Source organism: Oncorhynchus mykiss, chromosome 26 (assembly GCF_013265735.2).
Source record: "Oncorhynchus mykiss isolate Arlee chromosome 26, USDA_OmykA_1.1, whole genome shotgun sequence".
Lineage (NCBI taxonomy): Eukaryota > Metazoa > Chordata > Actinopteri > Salmoniformes > Salmonidae > Oncorhynchus > Oncorhynchus mykiss.
The window spans coordinates 4,757,398-4,777,303 of NC_048590.1; the positions used below are offsets into that span (position 1 = coordinate 4,757,398).

The 19,906-nt window shown below is 45.2% G+C and overlaps 1 protein-coding gene across 2 annotated transcripts in view; it reads right to left on the bottom strand.

Moving 5' to 3' along the window:
* LOC110526851 (vacuolar protein sorting-associated protein 13C) overlaps positions 1-19,906 on the bottom strand; it is a 253,457-nt gene that overhangs the window by 38,746 nt on the left and 194,805 nt on the right. For both annotated transcript variants that reach the window (XM_036963884.1, XM_036963883.1), the window contains 8 exons: positions 19,379-19,539; positions 18,063-18,184; positions 13,529-13,826; positions 12,654-13,043; positions 5,994-6,098; positions 5,534-5,698; positions 4,819-4,944; positions 2,934-3,067 (listed from right to left, as the gene is read on the bottom strand). In XM_036963884.1, coding sequence (XP_036819779.1) covers positions 2,934-3,067; positions 4,819-4,944; positions 5,534-5,698; positions 5,994-6,098; positions 12,654-13,043; positions 13,529-13,826; positions 18,063-18,184; positions 19,379-19,539 — 1,501 coding nt within the window. The remainder of the gene's footprint in view (positions 1-2,933; positions 3,068-4,818; positions 4,945-5,533; positions 5,699-5,993; positions 6,099-12,653; positions 13,044-13,528; positions 13,827-18,062; positions 18,185-19,378; positions 19,540-19,906) is intronic.

Here is a 19,906-nt window from a genome sequence, read left to right on the forward strand (position 1 = left end):
TAAGGGCCAGGGTTAGGGATATGGGTTAGGGATATGGGTTACGGATAGGGATATGGGTTAGGGATATGGGTTAGGGATATGGGTTACGGATAGGGATATGGGTTAGGGATATGGGTTACGGTTATGGGTTAGGGATATGGGTTACGGTTAGGGATATGGGTTAGGGATATGGGTTACGGTTAGGGATATGGGTTAGGGCCAGGGTTAGGGATATGGGTTAGGGATATGGGTTAGGGCCAGGGTTAGGGATATGGGTTAGGGATATGGGTTACGGATAGGGATATGGGATAGGGATATGGGTTACGGTTAGGGATATGGGTTAGGGATATGGGTTACGGTTAGGGATATGGGTTAGGGATATGGGTTACGGTTAGGGATATGGGTTAGGGCCAGGGTTAGGGATATGGGTTAGGGATATGGGTTAGGGCCAGGGTTAGGGATATGGGTTAGGGATATGGGTTAGGGCCAGGGTTAGGGATATGGGTTACGGATAGGGATATGGGTTAGGGATATGGGTTAGGGCCAGGGTTAGGGATATGGGTTACGGATAGGGATATGGGTTAGGGATAGGGATATGGGTTAGGGATATGGGTTAGGGCCAGGGTTAGGGATATGGGTTACGGATAGGGATATGGGTTAGGGATATGGGTTAGGGATATGGGTTAGGGCCAGGGTTAGGGATATGGGTTACGGATAGGGATATGGGTTACGGTTAGGGATATGGGTTAGGGATATGGGTTACGGTTAGGGATATGGGTTACGGTTAGGGATATGGGTTAGGGATATGGGTTAGGGATATGGGTTAGGGATATGGGTTAGGGCTATGGGTTACGGTTAGGGCTATGAGTTACGGTTAGGGATATGAGTTACGGTTAGGGATATGGGTTAGGGTTTGGGTTAGGGATATGGGTTAGGAATATGGGTTAGGGGTTAGGGATATGGGTTACGGATATGGGTTACGGTTAGGGATATGGGTTACGGTTAGGGATATGGGTTAGGGATATGGTTTACGGTTAGGGCTATGGGTTACGGATATGTGTTACGGTTAGGGATATGGGTTAGGGATATGGGTTACGGTTAGGTATATGGGTTAGGGATATGAGTTACGGTTAGGGATATGGGTTAGGGATATGGGTTAGGGATATGGGTTAGGGCTATGGGTTACGGTTAGGGCTATGAGTTACGGTTAGGGATATGAGTTACGGTTAGGGATATGGGTTAGGGTTTGGGTTAGGGATATGGGTTAGGAATATGGGTTAGGGGTTAGGGATATGGGTTACGGATATGGGTTACGGTTAGGGATATGGGTTACGGTTAGGGATATGGGTTAGGGATATGGGTTACGGATATGGGTTACGGTTAGGGATATGGGTTAGGGATATGGGTTACGGTTAGGTATATGGGTTAGGGATATGAGTTACGGTTAGGGATCTGGGTTACGGTTAGGGATATGGGTTACGGTTAGGGATATGGGTTACGGTTAGGGCTATGGGTTAGGGATATGGGTTACGGTTAGGGATATGGGTTAGGAATATGGGTTACGGTTATGGGTTAAGAATATGGGTTAGGGCTAGGAATATGGGTTAGGGCTATGCGTTACGGTTAGGGCTATAGGTTAGGGCTATGGGTTAGGAGTATGGGTTAGGAATATGGGTTACGGTTATGGGTTAGGAATATGGGTTAGGGATATGGGTTACGGTTAGGGATATGGGTTAAGGTTAGGGATATGGGTTAAGGTTAGGGATATGGGTTAGGAATATGGGTTACGGTTACGGGTTAGGGTTATGGGTTACGGTTAGGAATATGGGTTACGGTTATGGGTTAGGAATATGGGTTACGGTTAGGAATATGGGTTAGGGCTATGAGTTACGGTTAGGGCTATAGGTTAGGGCTATGGTTTACGGTTATGGGATAGGAATATGGGTTATGGTTATGGGTTAGGAATATGGGTTACGGATACGGGTTAGGAATATGGGTTAGGGCTATGGGTTACAGTTAGGGCTATAGGTTAGGGCTATGGGTTACGGATACGGGTTAGGAATATGGGTTACGGTTATGGGTTAAGAATATGGGTTAGGGCTATGGGTTACGGTTAGGGCTATAGGTTAGGGCTATGGGTTACGGTTATGGGTTAGGAATATGGGTTAGGGCTAGGGGTTAGGAATATGGGTTAGGGCTATGCGTTACGGTTAGGGCTATAGGTTAGGGCTATGGGTTAGGAGTATGGGTTAGGAATATGGGTTACGGTTATGGGTTAGGAATATGGGTTAGGGATATGGGTTACGGTTAGGGATATGGGTTAAGGTTAGGGATATGGGTTAAGGTTAGGGATATGGGTTAGGAATATGGGTTACGATTACGGGTTAGGAATATGGGTTACGGTTACGGGTTAGGGTTATGGGTTACGGTTAGGAATATGGGTTAGGGCTATGGGTTACGGTTAGGGCTATGGGTTACGGTTATGGGTTAGGAATATGGGTTAGGAGTATGGGTTAGGAATATGGGTTAAGGTTAGGGATATGGGTTACGGTTATGGGATAGGAATATGGGTTAGGAGTATGGGTTCGGAATATGGGTTAAGGTTAGGGATATGGTTTACGGTTATGGGATAGGAATATGGGTTATGGTTATGGGTTAGGAATATGGGTTACGGTTATGGGTTAGGAATATGGGTTACGGTTATGGGTTAGGAATATGGGTTAAGGTTAGGGATATGGTTTACGGTTATGGGATAGGAATATGGGTTATGGTTATGGGTTAGGAATATGGGTTACGGTTATGGGTTAGGAATATGGGTTACGGTTATGGGTTAGGAATATGGGTTACGGTTAAGGGTTAAGGGTCAGGTTCAGTCTAACCTCTGTCTGTAGGTGATGGTAACCCAGAGTGTGTGGTTGACTAGGTTAGGGTTAGGGGTTAAGGTTCAGTCTAACCTCTGTCTGTAGGTGATGACAACCCAGGGTGTGTGGTTGACTATGAGAGCTGGAGCAGCTCCATCATAATAGTCAGTGAAGCTGATCACAGTAGAGTTGTCTGAGATGTTCACGTCGACTATCACACCTCCATACTACAACAGACAGGAAGAGAGGTCACAGTGGATAACAACATCTCCATACTACAGACAGGAAGAGAGGTCACAGTTTAACTTCTTTGATAAAGGGGGCGCTCTTTTAATTTTTGGATAAAAAAATTAAGCGTGATATTTTGTCACGAAAAGATGCTCGACTATGTATATAATTGACAGCTTTGGAAAGAAAACACTTGACGTTTCCAAATCTGCAAAGATATTGTCTGTGAGTGCCACAGAACTGATGCTACAGGCGAAACCAAGATGACATTTCAAACAGGAAGTGCCCCAGGTTTTGAAGGCGCTGTGTTCCAATGACTCCTTATATGGCTGTGAATGGGTCACGAATGAGCTTAGACTTTCTGTCGTTTCCCCATAGTGTCGACAGCATTGTGACGTATTTGGAGGCATATCATTGGAAGATTGACCATAAGAGACTACATTTACCAGGTGGTCGCTTGGTGTCCTCCGTCGCAATTATTGCGCAATCTCCAGCTGCATGTATTTTTCTGTTTGCTTCCCATCTGCCACAAATGATTTATCATCGAATAGATATGTGAAAAACACCTTGAGGATTGATTCTAAACAACGTTTGCCATGTTTCTGTCGATATTATGGAGTTAATTTGGAAAAACGTTCAGCGTTGTAATGACTGAATTTTCGGGTTTTTTTCTTAGCCAAACGTAATGAACAAAACGGAGCGATTTCTCCTACACAAATTATCTTTTTGGAAAAAATGAACATTTGCTATCTAACTGAGAGTCTCCTCATTGAAAACATCTGAAGTTCTTCAAAGGTAAATTATTTTATTTGAATGCTTTTCTTGTTTTTGTGAAAATGTTGCCTGCTGAATGCTAGGCTAAATGCTAGGCTAAATGCTACGCAAAAATGCTACGCTAAATGCTATGCTAAATGCTACGCTAAATGCTATGCTAAATGCTACGCTAAATGCTATGCTAGGCTATCAATACTCTTACACAAATGCTTGTGTAGCTATGGTTGAAAAGCATATTTTGAAAATCTGAGATGACAGTGTTGTTAACAAAAGGCTAAGCTTGTGAGTCAATATATTTCTTTCATTTCATTTGCGATTTTCATGAATAGTTAACGTTGCGTTATGGTAATGAGCTTGAGGCTATGATTACGCTCCCGGATACGGGATTGCGCGACGCTAGAGGTTAATAGAAACAACACCTCCATACTACAGGCAGGAAGAGAGGTCACAGTTGATAAGAAACAACATTGGAAAGTTGCATCTGATACTCCAAGGCCATTGCAGACAGACAACAAAGGTAATGACTTGTAAATGAGAATGTGTTCTGTTGTCAATGAATGAACCTATTAGAGGATAAATCAGGTCAGTGATATGTGGCTGGTCCACGTCCAGCAGACAGGAAGTGAGGTCAGTGATATGTGGCTGACTGGTCCATGCCCAGCAGACAGGAAGTGAGGTCAGTGATATGTGGTGTATCTCCAGGGACACTGACCTGATCCATGCCCAGCAGACAGGAAGTGAGGTCAGTGATATGTGGTGTATATCCAGGGATACTGACCTGATCCATGCCCAGCAGACAGGAAGTGAGGTCAGTGATATGTGGTGTATCTCCAGGGACACTGACCTGATCCATGCCCAGCAGACAGGAAGTGAGGTCAGTGATATGTGGTGTATATCCAGGGATACTGACCTGATCCATGCCCAGCAGACAGGAAGTGAGGTCAGTGATATGTGGTGTATCTCCAGGGACACTGACCTGATCCATGCCCAGCAGGGTGCCGTTGTCCTGCTTGTTGAAGAAGAAGGACTTGGACTTGGAGTCTGAGCCCACGACCCTGACACACAGCTTCCCTGTGATCAACTCTGGCCAGAGGGGGAGGCACTGGAAACACAGGCAAGTCAAAAAGGTCAGTCAGTCAGACAGACAGACGGACACAGTGAAGACAACAGTCGGACAGACGGATACAGTGAAGACAACAGTCGGACAGACGGACACAGTGAAGACAACAGTCGGACAGACGGACACAGGGAAGACAACAGTCAGACAGACGGACACAGGGAAGACAACAGTCAGACAGACGGACACAGGGAAGACAACAGTCGGACACAGGGAAGACAACAGTCGGACACAGGGAAGACAACAGTCGGACACAGGGAAGACAACAGTCGGACACAGGGAAGACAACAGTCGGACACAGGGAAGACAACAGTCGGACACAGGGAAGACAACAGTCGGACACAGGGAAGACAACAGTCGGACACAGGGAAGACAACAGTCGGACAGACGGACACAGGGTAGACAACAGTCGGACAGATGGACACAGGCTAGACAACAGTCGGACACAGGGAAGACAACAAACGGACAGAGGAACACGCTCATCATACGTTCATTATTACATTCACACACACACACACACACACGCACGCACGCACGCACGCACAGTAAAGCCAAACACACGGTCGGTCCTCACCTCTGTAGAGGAGATGTAGTGCCACTTCCCGTTGACGCTGCCCTCCTCTGTCTGCACCTCTCCCACCTCCAGCTCGTAGGAAGACTTGTTGACCAGCGTGAAGAACGGACTCATGGTCACCATCTTGGTCAGGTTGAAACTACTCATCTGAATGCTGACGCCAACCTACAAAACACATGACTCATACTGTCAGACTGTCTGTCCTTCACAACGCGGCTGTAGTGTCTCAGTTAAAACACAGATCATCATAGGGTTTGAGTCCTGCATGAGGCCACTGAATGTGTTCACCGTAAGTCACCGTAAGTTCATCGTAAGTTACCGTAAGTTCATCGTAAGTTACCGTAAGTTCGCCGTAAGTCACCGTAAGTCACCGTAAGTCACTTGGATAAAGGATTATATGTGAAATAAAACATTACATTCCAGAGTTGTGACTGTTTTTTGTACGTTGTCATTTCCTCACCAGATAGTCCATGGTGTTGGCAGGGCATCTGACACACCCATAACTCCCCACCGTATCCAATGAGAAGCCATCAGACCAGGAACTGGTGGACACACAGAGCTGCAGCTGTAGAAAGACAACACCCAGCGTTACTGAGAGAAGCAGCTGATCTAAGAGGGGGAAAAACACTTTAAAAGATGCTGTCTGATCTGGGATGTATCAGGGAGCAGTTTGGGGACTGCCAGGGAAGGTTTGAGAAACACTGTTAGACACTGAAAGACACGCCCCCTTCAGAGAGAGAACTGAAAGACACACCCCCCTCAGAGAGAGAACTGAAAGACACGCCCCCTTCAGAGAGAAAACTGAAAGACACGCTCCCTTCAGAGAGAGAACTGAAAGACACGCCCCCTTCAGAGAGAGAACTGAAAGACACGCCCCCTTCAGAGAGAGAACTAAAAGACACGCCCCCATCAGAGAGAGAACTGAAAGACACGCCCCCCTTCAGAGAGAGAACTGAAAGACACGCCCCCTTCAGAGAGAGAACTGAAAGACACGCCCCCCTCAGAGAGAGAACTGAAAGACACGCCCCCTTCAGAGAGAGAACTGAAAGACACGTCCCCCTCAGAGAGAGAACTGAAAGACACGCCCCCCTTCAGAGAGAGAACTGAAAGACACGCCCCCCTTCAGAGGGAGAACTGAAAGACACGCCCCCCTTCAGAGAGAGAACTGAAAGACACGCCCCCCTTCAGAGGGAGAACTGAAAGACACGCCCCCCTTCAGAGAGAGAGACAGCTTAATGTGAGCTCTTACATATTTCAACATTTATTTTTTTACAAAAGGATAGATTTGGAGTTAGATGACCTTGGATGTTTCGGCAGGGACACATGCAGGATGCTACCCTCCACAGCACGGCCTTCGCTACCAGATCAAAACTCCAAACCTACAACCTAAATTTTGACCAAAATGAACCGGAGAGACGACTGCTGCCAAGGTGTTATTTTCCCAAGCTATACGGAAGGAGCTCCAGCAAACAAACAGCAGAGACCAGAGGACACCGTCCAACCCGGACCTGAGCTGCCAGGCTTGAAAAGGACAGACCAGATACACATTTAATTAGCACTAAGGTGTGAAGTAAAAAGGCCTTTGGGCCCAACAAATGTCAGGGATCTTTGAAGCGTCCCCTGAAGCCCCCCCTCCTGCTGTTCAGAGACCATCCACTGGCATTTTCTACAAGAAATCTGCCTCCACAAATAAATTGGGTCTGACACCTTCTCCCACTGCCTGCTGCTTGGAGTCCACCTGGCGATCTGTTCCCCGTCTGCCCTGGTCTGTCTCCCCCTGTCTGGTACAGGTACCTCCACCACACTCCCCCTGTCTGGTACAGGTACCTCCACCACACTCACTCCTCTCTCCCCCTGTCTGGTACAGGTACCTCCACCACACTCCCCCTGTCTGGTACAGGTACCTCCACCACACTCCCCCTGTCTGGTACAGGTACCTCCACCACACTCCCCCTGTCTGGTACAGGTACCTCCACTACACTCCCCCTGTCTGGTACAGGTACCTCCACCACACTCACTCCTCTCTCCCCCTGTCTGGTACAGGTACCTCCACCACACTCACCCCTCTCTCCCCCTGTCTGGTACAGGTACCTCCACCACACTCACTCCTCTCTCCCCCTGTCTGGTACAGGTACCTCCACCACACTCCCCCTGTCTGGTACAGGTACCTCCACCACACTCCCCCTGTCTGGTACAGGTACCTCCACCACACTCCCCCTGTCTGGTACAGGTACCTCCACTACACTCCCCCTGTCTGGTACAGGTACCTCCACCACACTCACTCCTCTCTCCCCCTGTCTGGTACAGGTACCTCCACCACACTCACCCCTCTCTCCCCCTGTCTGGTACAGGTACCTCCACCACACTCACTCCTCTCTCCCCCTGTCTGGTACAGGTACCTCCACCACACTCACCTCTCTCTCCCTGGCCTGGTACAGGTACCTCCACCACACTCACCTCTCTCTCCCTGGCCTGGTACAGGTACCTCCACCACACTCACCCCTCTCTCCCTGGCCTGGAACAGGTACCTCCACCACACTCACCCCTCTCTCCCCCTGTCTGGTACAGGTACCTCCACCCCTCTCTCCCTGGCCTGTCTCCCCCTGTCTGGTACAGGTACCCCCACCACAATCACCCCTCTCTCACAAGCTTTAGCTCACCTCCAGCCCACAGACACTGTTGGGGTGAGTGACTCTGAACTTACAATGGTCCCAAGTAGTTATATATTAAAAAATGTTCTTGTGCATTTTGCAATTTTGCCTCATGACTCCTGCATACTTTGTTGACTACGAACTTTCTTTACCCAACAGCGGGACAGACTATGTTACTTGGTGAAATTGCTGTACAACATGATCATATTGCCATCTGATGCATATCCAGGATTCGAATTGCACACAGCCATGTCTCCTTGCCCGTACAACATTTCCCACCCCTTCTAATGCGACTATCCCCGATGCTCCTCCCACTTTTCCCCCTGTCCCGCTACGTTTTCCCCTGCAGGCGGTCACTGAGTCCAAGGTGCTAAAAGAGCTCCTTAAACCCCCCAAAACAGCTGGGTCAGATGGTTATAGACATTTTCTTCTCTAAGGTTGAATCTGGTTTCCCTCTCAGGTTATGGATGTGTCACTGCAACCTTAAAAGGGTCTTCAATGATGTTCACCATCGCCCTTGATTCTAAGCAATGATGTTCACCATCGCCCTTGATTCTAAGCAATGATGTCACCATCGCCCTTGATTCTAAGCAATGATGTCACCATCGCCCTTGATTCTAAGCAATGATGTCACCATCGCCCTTGATTCTAAGCAATGATGTCACCATCGCCCTTGATTCTAAGCAATGATGTCACCATCGCCCTTGATTCTAAGCAATGATGTCACCATCGCCCTTGATTCTAAGCAATGATGTCACCATCGCCCTTGAATCTAAGCAATGATGTCACCATCGCCCTTGATTCTAAGCAATGATGTCACCGTCGCCCTTGATTCTAAGCAATATTGTGCTGCTGTTTTTATTGACTTGGCCAAAGCTAATCGCTCCTCTTTCACCCTAGCTGTAAACTGGTCATCAGATCACTGCTCTCTATTCTCCTCTGTAAACTGGTCATCTCTGTAAACCCGTTGACAGATCACTGCTCTCTATACTCCTCTGTAAACCCGTTGACAGATCACTGCACTCTATACTCCTCTGTAAACTGGTCATCTCTGTAAACCTGTTGCAAGACCCACTGGTTGATGCTTATTTATAAAACCCTCTTAGGCCTCACTCCCCCCTATCTGAGAGATCTATTGCATCCCTCATCCTCCACATACAACAACCTTTCTGCCAGTCACATTCTGTTAAAGGTCCCCAAAGCACACACATCCCTGGGTCGCTCCTCTTTTCAGTTCGCTGCAGCTAGTGACTGGAACGAGCTGCAACAAACACTCAAACTGGACAGTTTTATCTCAATCTCTTCATTCAAAGACTTAAATCATGGACACTCTTACTGAAAAGTTATGTCTGCTTTGTGTGATGTATTGTTGTCTCTACTTTCTAGACCTTTCTGCTGTTGTCTGTGTCCAATAATGTTTGTACCATGTTGTGTTGTTGTCATGTTGTGTTGCTACCATGTTGTTGTTATGTTGTGTTGCTACCATGTTGTTGCCATGTTGTGTTGCTACCATGTTGTTGTCATGTTGTGTTGCTACCATGTTGTTGTCATGTTGTGTTGCTACCATGTTGTTGCCATGTTGTGTTGCTACCATGTTGTTGTTATGTTGTGTTGCTACCATGTTGTTGTCATGTTGTGTTGCTACCATGTTGTTGTCATGTGTTGCTACCATGTTGTTGTCATGTGTTGCTACCATGTTGTTGCCATGTTGTGTTGCTACCATGTTGTTGCCATGTTGTGTTGCTACCATGTTGTTGTCATGTTGTGTTGCTACCATGTTGTTGTCATGTTGTGTTGCTACCATGTTGTTGTTATGTTGTGATGCTATCATGTTGTTGTTGTTGTGTTGCTACCATGTTGTTGTCATGTTGTGTTGCTACCATGTTGTGCTGCTACCATGTTGTTGTCATGTTGTGTTGCTACCATGTTGTGTTGCTACCATGTTGTTGTCATGTTGTGTTGCTACCATGTTGTGTTGCTACCATGTTGTTGTTATGTTGTGTTGCTACCATGCGGTGTTGTCATGTATTGCTGCCATGCTATGTTGTTGTCTTACAGTGCCTTGCGAAAGTATTCGGCCCCCTTGAACTTTGCGACCTTTTGCCACATTTCAGGCTTCAAACATAAAGATATAAAACTGTATTTTTTTGTGAAGAATCGACAACAAGTGGGACACAATCATGAAGTGGAACGACATTTATTGGATATTTCAAACTTTTTTAACAAATCAAAAACTGAAAAATTGGGCGTGCAAAATTATTCAGCCCCTTTACTTTCAGTGCAGCAAACTCTCTCCAGAAGTTCAGTGAGGATCTCTGAATGATCCAATGTTGACCTAAATGACTAATGATGATAAATACAATCCACCTGTGTGTAATCAAGTCTCCGTATAAATGCACCTGCACTGTGATAGTCTCAGAGGTCCGTTAAAAGCGCAGAGAGCATCATGAAGAACAAGGAACACACCAGGCAGGTCCGAGATACTGTTGTGAAGAAGTTTAAAGCCGGATTTGGATACAAAAATATTTCCCAAGCTTTAAACATCCCAAGGAGCACTGTGCAAGCGATAATATTGAAATGGAAGGAGTATCAGACCACTGCAAATCTACCAAGACCTGGGCGTCCCTCTAAACTTTCAGCTCATACAAGGAGAAGACTGATCAGAGATGCAGCCAAGAGGCCCATGATCACTCTGGATGAACTGCAGAGATCTACAGCTGAGGTGGGAGACTTTGTCCATAGGACAACAATCAGTCATATATTGCACAAATCTGGCCTTTATGGAAGAGTGGCAAGAAGAAAGCCATTTCTTAAAGATATCCATAAAAAGTGTTGTTTAAAGTTTGCCACAAGCCACCTGGGAGACACACCAAACATGTGGAAGAAGGTGCTCTGGTCAGATGAAACCAAAATTGAACTTTTTGGCAACAATGCAAAACGTTATGTTTGGCGTAAAAGCAACACAGCTCATCACCCTGAACACACCATCCCCACTGTCAAACATGGTGGTGGCAGAATCATGGTTTGGGCCTGCTTTTCTTCAGCAGGGACAGGGAAGATGGTTAAAATTGATGGGAAGATGGATGGAGCCAAATAAAGGACCATTCTGGAAGAAAACCTGATGGAGTCTGCAAAAGACCTGAGACTGGGACGGAGATTTGTCTTCCAACAAGACAATGATCCAAAACATAAAGCAAAATCTACAATGGAATGGTTCAAAAATAAACATATCCAGGTGTTAGAATGGCCAAGTCAAAGTCCAGACCTGAATCCAATCAAGAATCTGTGGAAAGAACTGAAAACTGCTGTTCACAAATGCTCTCCATCCACCCTCACTGAGCTCGAGCTGTTTTGCAAGGAGGAATGGGAAAAAATGTCAGTCTCTCGATGTGCAAAACTGATAGAGACATACCCCAAGCGACTTACAGCTGTAATCGCAGCAAAAGGTGGCGCTAAAAAGTATTAACTTAAGGGGGCTGAATAATTTTGCACGCCCAATTTTTCAGTTTTTGATTTGTTAAAAAAGTTTGAAATATCCAATAAATGTCGTTCCACTTCATGATTGTGTCCCACTTGTTGTTGATTCTTCACAAAAAAATACAGTTTTATATCTTTATGTTTGAAGCCTGAAATGTGGCAAAAGGTCGCAAAGTTCAAGGGGGCCGAATACTTTCGCAAGGCACTGTAGGTCTCTCTCTATGTTGTGTTGTCTCTATGGTCGTGATGTGTGTCTTGTCCTATATTTATATTGTATTTATTTATTTTAATCCCAGGCCCCCCGTCCCCGCAGGAGGCCTTTTGGTAGGCCGTCATTGTAAATAAGAATATGTTCTTAACTGACTTGCCTAGTTAAATAAAGGTCAAATAAGACAGTCAGACAGACTTTCCTAGTTAAATAAAGGTAAAATAAGACAGTCAGACAGACTTTCCTAGTTAAATAAAGGTAAAATAAGACAGTCAGACAGTCTTTCCTAGTTAAATAAAGGTAAAATAAGACAGTCAGACAGTCTTTCCTAGTTAAATAAAGGTAAAATAAGACAGTCAGACAGACTTTCCTAGTTAAATAAAGGTAAAATAAGACAGTCAGACAGACTTTCCTAGTTAAATAAAGGTAAAATAAGACAGTCAGACAGACTTGCCTAGTTAAATAAAGGTAAAATAAAACAGTCAGAAGCTTTCCTAGTTAAATAAAGGTAAAATAAAACAGTCAGACAGACTTTCCTAGTTAAATAAAGGTAAAATAAGACAGTCAGACAGACTTTCCTAGTTAAATAAAGGTAAAATAAGACAGTCAGACAGACTTTCCTAGTTAAATAAAGGTAAAATAAGACAGTCAGACAGTCTTTCCTAGTTAAATAAAGGTAAAATAAGACAGTCAGACAGACTTTCCTAGTTAAATAAAGGTAAAATAAGACAGTCAGACAGTCTTTCCTAGTTAAATAAAGGTAAAATAAAACAGTCTTTCCTGCCTTGTTCTTGCTGAAGATGTTCTTTTTTTTGAAGGAGAAGAGGACGACGTCCCTGAAGTCCGACGCGTGTTTGACGGAGACGTCCTCCGCGCGGTACTGCAGAACCCTGGACGTCTTGTTGACGATCCAGTACGGGCTAAACACAGCCAGCGTCAGACGTCCATGCAGCCGCGCCGCGTGCACGCTCAGGTCCACGGTCAGCTTCTCGGCCGAGTCGCAGGTGAAGCACACGGGGAAGAACTCCTGCGTGTCCTGGGCGATGCGGATACGTCCGGACCAGTTCCGACCCTGGTATTTAACCAGGACCATCTCCATGATCTCACCTCCTATACGGGCATTCAGGACGTCTGCCGTGCTGCCCTCCTGGAGCTCATGGAACTCTGCTGAGCCCTGGAGAGATGGATTAATGGGTAATGAAAATGTATCCGTTAGGAAAGTATCTTTGCATTGTAGAGGTATCTCAACATGGCATAACAACAGGAAATAATGAAATCAAAGTCTAGTGGCTGGCTGATTGTTATTTTGTGCTTGTATCTTTTAGTCTACACACTTCTTCCCTTAGTCACTGGAATGTGTAAAGTTACCTCTAGTAGATATATAATGCTGTAAGGCAGGGTACAGGGTTAGATCCTAGCCTAGTGACAGTCTTCATGTTTAGGTTATCTAAGCGTTACTAACTCCAGTAGATATATAATGCTGTAAGGCAGGGTACAGGTCTAGGGTTAGATCCTAGCCTAGTGACAGTCTTCATGTTTAGGTTATCTCAGTGTTACTACCTCCAGTAGATATCTGATGCTGTAAGGCAGGGTACAGGTCTAGGGTTAGATCCTAGCCTAGTGACTGTCTTCATGTTTAGGTTATCTCAGTGTTACTACCTCCAGTAGATATCTGATGCTGTAAGGCAGAAGGTTCCGGAGGGTCACAGCTGGGTGGAGGTGGATGACGTAGGCAGGGTCCCAGTCGTCCTCTCGCTGGGAGGAAATGAAGGACAGGTGATCTGGTGTGGCCAAGGTGGTCACCTGGAGGGGCAGGAAGCTGCTGTCTGCCGACGGACACTGGAGAAGGGACCGCACCTCAGAGCTCAGGTGGACCTGCTCCTTCCAGGCGATACAGGTAGACGACGGGCCGTACTGGCCCTCCAGGTGCCCGGCTGGCTGGAGGAAGAGTTGACACCTATAGAGGGCGACAAGACGAGGAGACCACATTTAACCACATATAACGAGGAGACCACATTTAACCACATAACGAGGAGACCACATTTAACCACATATAACTAACAATCTAGTTAAACATAACCCTAGCTGACACCTATAGAGGGAGAAGAGACGAGGAGGCCACATGTAACCACATATAATGAGGAGACCACATTTAACCACATATAACTAACAATCTAGTTAAACATAGGAGAGGAGTGAAACAAGGTAAGGACAGGAAGTCTGTACAAAAGTTCTAGAATATTTGTGAAAAGTTCTAGAATATTTGTTTAAAGTTCTAGAATATTTGTTAAAAGTTCTAGAATATTTGTTTTACCCCTGTAAGTCTAAGCGGTTGGGAATCGCTAAGCTGACATATGGAATTGTTTTAAGATGGTTCAAACTATGGATTTACAATTTTAGGACCCTTTTTAGATATCTCGCACAACGCTGTGTACTACTCCCTTCACAGAACAGCGCAAACTGGCTCTAACCAGAATAGAAAGAGGAGTGGGAGGCCCCGGTACACAACTGAGCAAGAGGACAGGTACATTAGAGTGTCACGTTTGAGAAACAGACGCCTCACAAGTCCTCAACTGACCTCTTCATTAAATAGTACCCGCAAAACACCGGTCTCAACGTCAACAGCGAAGAGGCGACTCCGGGATGCTGGCCTTCTAGGCAGAGTTCCTCTGTCCAGTGTCAGTGTCCTTTTGCTCAACTTAATCTTTCCTTTTTATTGGCCAGTCTGAGATTTGGCTTTTTCTTTGCATCCCGGAGTCTCCTCTTCCCTGTTGACGTTGAGACTGCTGTTCTGTGAAGGGAGTAGGACACAGCGTTGTACCAGATCTTCAGTTTCTTGGCCAACTTCTCTCATGGAATAGCGTTTATTTCTCAGAAGAAGAACAGACTGACGAGTTTCAGAAGAAAGGTCTTTGTTTCTGCCCATTTTGAGCCTGTAATCAAACCCACAAATGCTGATGCTCCGGATAATTTCAAGTAATTTGTAGCACAAACGGTTCTGAACCGTTGTGTTCGTGACAGTCTATCCTTTCCATAAAATATGGTTATAGTTTGTATGTCAAACCGTTCGGATGCTAAATAAGTTGGTGATTTTCGGGATTTCTAATGGTCTGACAAAACACCTCTCTACCTCTGCCACATTTCAACGCAGATACGGAAACGCGACACTAGTGACTGCAGTGGATTGATACTGAAACGTGACACTAGTGAATGCAGTGGATTGATACTGAAACGCGACACTAGTGACTGCACTGGATTGATACTGAAGCGCGACACTAGTGAATGCAGTGGATTGATACTGAAACGCGACACTAGTGACTGCAGTGGATTGATACTGAAACGCGACACTAGTGAATGCAGTGGATTGATACTGAAACGCGACACTAGTGACTGCAGTGGATTGATACTGAAACGCGACACTAGTGAATGCAGTGGATTGATACTGAAACGCGACACTAGTGACTGCAGTGGATTGATACTGAAACGCGACACTAGTGAATGCAGTGGATTGATACGGAAACTGATTGATACGCATCCAATGTAATAAAACCATCTCTAAGTTAAACTGTCGGATTTTGAAGGGGAATCTTTTGTTATGCAACTTATATTGACGCACCGGTGGGTCTAGGGGGTTAATACTTGTTGAAAGCACTAGAATACTTGTTGAAAGCACTAGAATGCTTGTTTGAAAGCACTAGAATACTCGTAGAAAGCACTAGAATACTAGTTGAAAGCACTAAAATACTAATTTAAAGCACTAGAATACTGGTTGAAAGCACTAGAATACTCGTAGAAAGCACTAGAATACTCGTAGAAAGCACTAGAATACTGGTTGAAAGCACTAAAATACTAATTTAAAGCACTAGAATACTGGTTTAAAGCACTAGAATACTCGTAGAAAGCACTAGAATACTTGTTGAAAGCACTAGAATACTCGTAGAAAGCACTAGAATACTCGTAGAAAGCACTAGAATACTGGTTGAAAGCACTAGAATACTTGTTGAAAGCACTAGAATACTTGTTGAAAGCACTAGAATACTCGTAGAAAGCACTAGAATACTAATTTAAAGCACTAAAATACTCATTTAAAGCACTAGAATACTTGTTGAAAGCACTAGAATACTCATAGAAAGCACTAGAATACTCGTAGAAAGCACTAGAATACTAATTTAAGGCACTAAAATACTAATTTAAAGCACTAGAATACTCGTAGAAAGCACTAGAATACTTGTTGAAAGCACTAGAATACTAATTTAAAGCACTAAAATACTAATTTAAAGCACTAGAATACTAATTTAAAGCACTAGAATACTCGTAGAAAGCACTAGAATACTCGTAGAAAGCACTAGAATACTCGTAGAAAGCACTAGAATACTCATTTAAAGCACTAAAATACTCATTTAAAGCACTAGAATACTAATTTAAAGCACTAGAATACTCGTAGAAAGTACTAAAATACTTGCTGAAAGCACTAGAATATTTATGGTGCCACTCTCTCGAACGTGGTCCTTCGAGCCGGATAACAGATACTGAGATTGAGCAAGGGGACACCTGGATCTCCCAAGCTACCCAGCTCATCACACATCAACCTCTTAATTTCCTGTTTATGATTAGCATCTCATAAATAGTATCCTTTGTCTGTACGCTGCGATCACCGGCCTTTCAGAAGCTATGTTGAAATAGAGCTGTCCATTCATTCGATAATTAACCAATATAATGATGTAAAATTGTCCTTCGAGTACATTTGCGACGTGCGGCTCACACGTGCAAACACTCGGTAAAAGTGTATCTCGCTTCCTACGATGATAAGTAGCAAATATAATTATGGCAATTCACGGAGAAGTTACGAGAACACTCGTTGGTGGACACAAGTACGAGTGCCTGGTGTCATAAATGTGTGCTGTCTGAGGAGGACAGCAACAACTACACAGTTCCTCCTACTGTTCAGGAGAAGTGGTCTTACCAGGTGAAACTGAATCAAAATTAATTAACCTTATTTTACGTGATAGGTTGACTGAGAACACATTTACAGAAACAGGAAGTGTTGTGTAACGTGCACCAAAATGGCCCCTGGTAAGTACACTCTGTGTTACACTCTGTATAAAAGGTCCCTGTGTAAGGTCTCTGTGAAGGTCTCTGTGAAACCAACATGGTTATTCCCTGTACGAGTCCAGGGCTACCGACATGGTTAATCCTTTGACGAGTCCAGGGCTACCAACATGGTTATTACCTGTCCTACCAACATGGTCATTACCTGTCCTACCAACATGGTTATTACCTGTAGGAGTCCAGGGCTACCAACATGGTTATTACCAGTCCTACCAACATGGTTATTACCAGTCCTACCAACATGGTTATTACCTGTCCTACCAACATGGTTATTACCTGTATGAGTACAGGGCTACCAACATGGTTATTACCTGTCCTATCAACATGGTTATTACCAGTCCTACCAACATGGTTATTACCAGTCCTACCAACATGGTTATTACCTGTAGGAGTTCAGGGCTACCAACATGGTTATTACCTGTCCTACCAACACGGTTATTACCTGTATGAGTCCAGGGCTACCAACATGGTTATTACCTGTCCTACCAACATGGTTATTACCTGTAGGAGTCCAGGGCTACCAACATGGTTATTACCTGTCCTACCAACATGGTTATTACATGTCCTACCAACATGGTTATTACCTGTAGGAGTCCAGGTCTACCAACATGGTTATTACCTGTCCTACCAACACGGTTATTACCTATACTACCAACATGGTTATTACCTATACTACCAACATGTTTATTACCTGTCCTACCAACATGGTTATTACCTGTCCTACCAACATGGTTATTACCTGTCCTACCAACATGGTTATTACCTGTCCTACCAACATGGTTATTACCTGTCCTACCAACATGGTTATTACCTGTCCTACCAACATGGTCATTACCTGTCCTACCAACATGGTCATTACCTGTCCTACCAACATGGTTATTACCTGAATGAGTCCAGGGCTACCAACATGGTCATTACCTGTCCTACCAACATGGTGATTACCTGTCCTACCAACATGGTTATTACCTGTAGGAGTCCAGGGCTACCAACATGGTTATTACCTGTAGGAGTCCAGGGCTACCAACATGGTCATTACCTGTCCTACCAACATGGTTATTACCTGTCCTACCAACATGGTTATTACCTGTACGAGTCCAGGGCTACATCAGACTCTCTCTCGGGCTCTGCCAGTCCTATATTAACCATCCCTCTGGATGTGGGACAATACTTCAGGATGGTAAACGGCACTGAGAAATGGTTCTGGATCTGAAACACAAAACCACGTTGAAAAACAGTCAGTTAAGGATGACATCATCCTTTTTTTTGACTCAATGGAAACAAAAACACAGATTTTACTGTAATTGAAAAGTGCTGAATAAATCAAATGTATTTTAATATCAGCTGCGTTCATGTTGCTAGTCCACAAGACTTGTTACTCTCTACTGAAAGCTGTTGAGTGTCTATAGCCTACAGGAGGACAGTTCCATAGAGAGAGTGATGGAGGACAGCTCCATAGAGTGATGGAAGACAGTTCCATAGAGAGTGATGGAGGACAGCTCCATAGAGAGAGTGATGGAGGACAGCTCCATAGAGAGAGTGATAGAAGACAGCTCCATAGAGAGTGATGGAGGACAGCTCCATAGAGCGTGATGGAGGACAGCTACATAGAGAGTGATGGAGGACAGCTCCATAGAGAGAGTGATGGAGGACAGCTCCATAGAGAGAGTGATAGAAGACAGCTCCATAGAGAGTGATGGAGGACAGCTCCATAGAGCGTGATGGAGGACAGCTACATAGAGAGTGATGGAGGACAGCTCCATAGAGAGAGTGATGGAGGACAGCTCCATAGAGAGAGTGATAGAAGACAGCTCCATAGAGAGTGATGGAGGACAGCTCCATAGAGAGTGATGGAGGACAGCTCCATAGAGCGTGATGGAGGACAGCTACATAGAGAGTGATGGAGGACAGCTCCATAGAGAGAGTGATGGAGGACAGCTCCATAGAGAGAGTGATAGAAGACAGCTCCATAGAGAGTGATGGAGGACAGCTCCATAGAGAGTGATGGAGGACAGCTACATAGAGAGTGATGGAGGACAGCTACATAGAGAGTGATGGAGGACAGCTCCATAGAGAGTGATGGAGGACAGCTCCATAGAGAGTGTGATGGAGAACAGCTCCATAGAGAGAGTGATGGAGGACAGCTCCATAGAGAGAGTGATGGAGGACAGCTCCATAGAGAGTGATGGAGGACAGCTACATAGAGAGTGATGGAGGACAGCTCCATAGAGAGAGTGATGGAGGACAGCTCCATAGAGAGAGTGATGGAGAACAGCTCCATAGAGAGAGTGATGGAGAACAGCTCCATAGAGAGAGTGATGGAGGACAGCTCCATAGAGAGAGTGATGGAGGACAGCTCCATAGAGAGAGTGATGGAGGACAGCTCCATAGTGATTTGCTGACCTGTAGCGGAGATCGGACGGTGATGACCTTGTTTCCTTCTGAGGCGTCAATCTGTACCAACACAGACACGTTCTCCTGCAGCACAGGATCTCTCACGTTATACAGCCTCCTGCCAGGCTGATCCACCACCATGTTGGAGATCTCACTGTAACCTGTAGGAACTGAGGAGGAGACAGACCAGTGGACATTGTTCAAGCTACTGACTATTTATTACCCAATGGCAGAGGAATAACATTTTAAAAATCCCATGCCGAGCTGTTCGGTTCAAATCCCGTTCAAACACAGGGAAAAGGAACTATTCCCTACCCTTTAGTGCAGGACTAGAAACAGAGACGTGAAAACTCTGTTGGAATGTAAAAGAAGCCGAACCAGGAGAGACCACATCAAGCAACATGTACAGTACTACCCTATATGGAGGTGGCAGGTAGTGGTTAGAGTGTTGGACTAGTAACCAGCAGGTAGCCTAGTGGTTAGAGTGTTGGGCTAGTAACCAGCAGGTAGCCTAGTGGTTAGAGCGTTGGACTAGTA